At 42.7% G+C, this 5,285-nt stretch overlaps 1 protein-coding gene across 1 annotated transcript; it reads right to left on the bottom strand.

Moving 5' to 3' along the window:
* Window positions 1-3,830: 3,830 nt before the first annotated feature.
* Window positions 3,831-4,299, bottom strand: LOC147897731 (auxin-responsive protein SAUR72-like). The gene has a single exon (XM_087379933.1). The coding sequence runs from the start codon at window positions 4,198-4,200 to the stop codon at window positions 3,880-3,882; it is 321 nt and encodes a 106-aa protein (XP_087236059.1). The 5' UTR covers window positions 4,201-4,299; the 3' UTR covers window positions 3,831-3,879.
* Window positions 4,300-5,285: the final 986 nt, after the last annotated feature.

Here is a 5,285-nt window from a genome sequence, read left to right as displayed (position 1 = left end):
CTGCTGTTGTTGTTAAAGAGTAGACGAATGGCAAAAGATCTCATCAGTAAAGGAAAAAAGGAAAAGCTATGGGCTGGGAAAGCAGTCACGTAGTGTGTAGCTTCTGGATTGTGGGCAGTCGTTGGATCACGTATGCATTTCTTTGTATTTTCGCAATTTGTCTTATACAGACCCTCTCTATAGAGCCAACCTTTAAGCGATACGTGAAATGGATTGCCATGTTATGTCTATTGAACCAGAGGAGAAAGGGTTTGGATGAGGCATTCAAATTACAATGCTTCATTGTATTATATGGCTTCCTTATTGCATGTATGAGTCAAGCGATGAGAAGGGAAGGTCCTTGTGAGACTTTCCATGGACTTCCTCAAAGAGCAGGGGTTGGACATAGAGGCAATGATAGTGGTGGTGTAGTTCATCTTGTCAGATCTTGATGGACTATTTGAGGTACCTACCAATTGTGCATGTTGAAAAGATGATCCATAATTACAGGTTGCAATAGCTCATGAAAAAAATGGCCAAGATGAAGGAGAGGCAACCAAAAAAATGACCAAGATGAAGAAGGAGAGGCCTTTTGCGATAGATGGGAGAGATGACAATCACACATGCTTACGTAATTGAAACATAAGATTGATTTTGCTAGTGGAGCACTCACATGACAATCGGTCAAGGGGAAGACTTGATTTTTCAATCTGATGCAGATAATTTCATTGAAATTCAGTTTGTTGAGTGGTGTGACAATACAGATTAGATGAGAAAGATATGAAATCAGAGGAATTGGATGAAAATTCGATGAGGTAACAAGCAAATTGGAAAGCACTAAGGATATGTAGTCAGGATGGTGTGCGAAAAAAGCGATGGAGATGCGGAGATGGAAAGCACTATTCTAGTACTCTTTTATAAGTACAAAAATGAATAACTGAAACTCCAAACGAACTTATTTGGTTTTTTGAATCCCATTGCTACAACCCAGTCCTCTGACATAGACTTCTTGTAAGAAGACAACACGCACTCCTTATGCTCAAAATAGTGTATTGCTGTACACAACATATGATATGTGTGCAAGCAGGGAGTGAAGATAACATCCAAGGAGTTGGTTGTAAATCCAAGGCCACACAAAACACTGTTGAATACACACTAGAATCGCTTCAGAACATGTTGGATGCTCTATTAGTGCAAGGATCAGATTGTGCAATTTATGATTTGTAAGCCTCCCTATGTTGTGTGTGGAATACAAACCACTTTCTACATCCAATAGTTCAACCAGCAAGGTAGGATGCATACTTGCATTATCCATCTCTTTCATGGAAAATTGGAGTTCCACTTCCAACTTTTCCAAGTCCATTGTCAACTCTTCTCATATCATAGTAGTGACAGCATCTAATTTCCCACGAACCTAAGAGATGGTATGTTTAATAGAGTCACAATGTTTTGAGGCTTTGTTTTCAGCCACCCTTATCTGTAATTTTTCCATTAATAAAATGTACCCTTTTTCTATATAAATCTATAAAATTTTCCCAAAATCATTTTAAAAACTCCCTTATGTAAATTAATTTCTGTAAAATTTAGATATTAAAAATATCCTTCTGTTGAACTCACATGACAGGGTTACATATGATGACTGACCCCCCCGAGACTACTATGTGTAGTTGCACTTTGCGCGAACAACTTTTCGGGGCTTCAAGACCCATGGTTCTTTCTTCAATTATAAGTTGAGACTGGTCATGTGCAATTATTTCATCCACAATCGTGTCTATAGTGCTGACTATCTAACCACCCAAGATGGCAATCACCCTTTCCACTCCCAAACCCTTACACTTTCCAATTTGTCTTTGAGAGTCGCCTAAGAAAGGTTTGCGCATACGAGTTCCTGAACATATGTACTCTTCATGGCAGATGTTACATCTCCACTTTGAGGTAGTTACGAGCGTAATATAGTCTCGAGCTTTTGCAAGGTTTCGGCCTCGTTTCTCTGGAGCCATGCTCAGAGACTTTGTATGCACATTTCAATATATCAATAATGTGAAATTGTCAATTGTCATGTATAAAAACATTTCTCTAATCTTAAACTTTTATTTCTTGAATATGTATTGCATGGAGAAATTATTTCCCTCATTCTTATTCCGCCAACGTTCAGTAAGTGCGCTAACTTCGAGACGAAGCAACCATCCAATCATCTTGCCGCCTCTTGACATAATTGGATGGCTATAGACGTGGTAATTCAACAACATGTCTTCATTCCCTCAATGGGTCGCATTGCCACATCCTCGTTTACATTGAAACTATGTAGTTTTATTAAAATTGCTCCCATGGAAGGTCGCTCCTTTGGATCAATATTGCAAAGTGCATTCCCACAATCAACCAAGAGCTTGATTGCAACATTGCTCTTCACGGAGCTGTTGTTGCGAGTGTTTGCGGCATCTATGAGAAAGTTGGCAATTTGCCAAAATAGCCATCCAACGGCAAAGCAATCCGACTCCGATGCTCATGCGCCCTTCGAATTTTCCCGGATAGTAGTACTGGCATATAATTCTAGTGCTAACCATGGAAATGCCCTGGGAGGAACAAAAGTCGGGTCTTGTGGATATCGACTTTGGGTCCAGTGGAGGCTTCTTTTTCAATCAATAATCCCCACTCGGACCTATAGACATGTTCTCCGTCGGTGAAGTCCAGCATGTAGTTGGTTGCTTGCAGATTAGTGTGCGCATATCTTTGTTTGTGAACTGCTTTCAAACCAGTGGCAATAGTAACACAAATGGACAATGCATGACGACAAAATAACCTTGCTCGCAACCTGGTGAGTGGAGATTTCCAGTCAAAGCGAGGTTCTTCTCTAGGATGCACATGTGGTCTTAACCCATTGCACATATGTCTCGCATCGCTGTGGGAGACACATAAGCATATTGTGCACACTTCCACATACCGACGAGAAAGTGTACTAATAGCATTAATCAAGGTTGGTCTGACTGATATGAGTAAGCTGGTAGGGAAGAAGGACCCCCTGGTCGAGAGGTGCTGTCCAATCTCTTTAGTGTTTTGTAGATGATCATTAGATCTTGTCTTTGGACGTAATTGCTAATGCTGCGAAGAATTTTCTCAATATAGTTAGCCACAATTTTGTAATGCTTTTCTCTTTGCTTATTAATAAAAGTTGGCTTTTTTGGGGGGAAAACCTTTTGTAACTTTTCTTTTCTTTTAAATACACGACGGTTTTTTTTTTCCAAAAAAAACAAGGTGAAATTTTCAAGGAGATGCAGACTAGGAGCATCCTTAGATTAGGACAACCTTTAAATCCTTTCTCACTTTATCCTTCCATAGATCCTTTAAATCCTATCTCACTTTATCTTTCAATGCCATAGCATTCCCTTGCACAATCCCATAGAATCTATGGAGAAAGGCAAAACAAATGCTTGGCATGCCAAAAAATTCATCTTGCACCCGGGGAATAAGTTCCATGACCAATCGAGCGACGATACCAGATTCTCGACTGTGCAAAAGAGTAGATCAGATAGTTCCGATGACTGAATCAAAGAGAATGTTTGAACTAAGAGTTTTTATATATTATATATAAGCCGAACTGCGCCCAGGATTTCAAGAGAATGTTTGAACTAAGTGTTTTTATATATTATATATAAGCCGAACTGCGCCCAGGATTTCAAAATTGCAGCGATGAGATGTACAACGTTTGCCACAAGATTTAAATTTACAGACGAACATTCCCTGATCGCACTTGGGAAATAACTGCCAGGGTGTTAAACATCCTGCCCTGAGAGGCTTCTTGTCAAAAGCCCGTTACATGGATCCTCGAGAAAATGGAGGAGGACTTGCTCGGACCAGAACCTGAGTTGATGTTATAGACAACTCCTGCCGGACGGTCATGTACTAACTGCGAGTGCCCAAGAGCCGCAGTATTTCCTCAAACGTCTCCGCATCGCAGATTACCTGGAGAGCCCCTCTTTGCGAGTAACCAAACTCCTCCGCCGACTGGTTCAGAAGCTCGACGATGAGGGGGTCGTTCAGCTGCTCTGCCTTGATGAAGTACCGGCGGGAGGAGTTCCCGACGCGGACAGGCAGGTAGCCCTTGGGGGCAGAGAAGGTGATGGGGGAGGGAGGTGGGTCGATGGGGAAACGAGAGAAGAGGGAGAGATGGGAAGGGTAAGGGAAGGGGACGAGGGTTTGGAGCTTTCGGGAGAAGCGATCCATGGGGCGACAGAGGAAGGGAGTGGAGGGAGCGTGGCGATGGCGAATGGAAAGCTTGGAGGAATTGTGGCTATGGCGATGGCGAATTGAAAGCTTGGAGGTATTGTGGCTATGACAACCGGCGAGGGAGTTGAGTTGAATGGTCGTTTTGCTCCATATTGACCCACCCACGTGTCGTGCCACTCGGACACTGTGCCACTACCACTCGGACATTGCATGGCACAGTCACCAGCTGTCATGGCTCACGGTTGTAACTCAACCAACGGCAATAACGCCGGAAGAGCGCAGCCACATGCCAACCTCCAAGGATCTATTTTTTGTTGTCCCTCCTCCATATAGCTTAACTTCGATCTCGAAGATTCTGGCCACACGCATTCAGCATACAGCTCTGCATCTGGCATAGGGAGCTCTGGTGGGTATAGTGCTCCATGAAATTTATTGTCACAACTTGCAGACATTGCAGAATGTCTCATGGAGGTGAATAGCGCTTTGGAGGTCCAATGGCAGGGGGTATTTGGCACCTCCAAAATACCTCCAAACCTTTATTGTTTATGTGTGTGGAGTTCAAGGAAGTCATTAACGAAAGCGTGCACTTTGGCACCTTTGTTCAACCTCCAAACCTCCATGTTATCTCAAAATTTAGCAACGTCTTTCCTTCGCATGTGGCCAACATTTCACCCGCCAAACCTCTGTTTTATCTCCAAAGATCTGTGCATGTGGTCGTGCTCTTAGGCTAAGCTAAGTCAGGCAATGTGTGATCGAAGCATCTCACACTTTTCTTGGTGGAGCCACAGGGTATCGAAGCATTACAATATGCCAAGGTCTCGCCCAATGTCACACAAAACATTTTTCTTAAGGGGAGTTTCACACCCATCCCCCCCCCCCCCAAAAAATTCGCATCTGCAAGCTGAATAAGGAAATAACCCCGCCCATCCACAATCCTATTCACAAGAGGCAGGCATCTTCGGCTTTTGATAATGAATGAGGTGCCTTTGTTAGCACTGGCTCTCCTAGAGACAGTGCTTTAGGATTCAGTTGAGTGGGAGTTTTGTGATTATTCTTAGTTTTTAAGGAATTTTTATTAGGAA

This window comes from Dipteris shenzhenensis, chromosome 10 (assembly GCF_047967505.1).
Source record: "Dipteris shenzhenensis isolate YYH24624 ecotype China chromosome 10, Dip_SZ_1.0, whole genome shotgun sequence".
Taxonomy (NCBI): domain Eukaryota; kingdom Viridiplantae; phylum Streptophyta; class Polypodiopsida; order Gleicheniales; family Dipteridaceae; genus Dipteris; species Dipteris shenzhenensis.
This window is presented reverse-complemented; position numbering and strand designations above follow the sequence as displayed.

Excerpts from the sequence above, each read along its gene's own strand:
- LOC147897731 (XM_087379933.1), bottom strand. The coding sequence starts at position 4,200 with ATGGATCGCTTCTCCCGAAAGCTCCAAACCCTCGTCCCCTTCCCTTAC.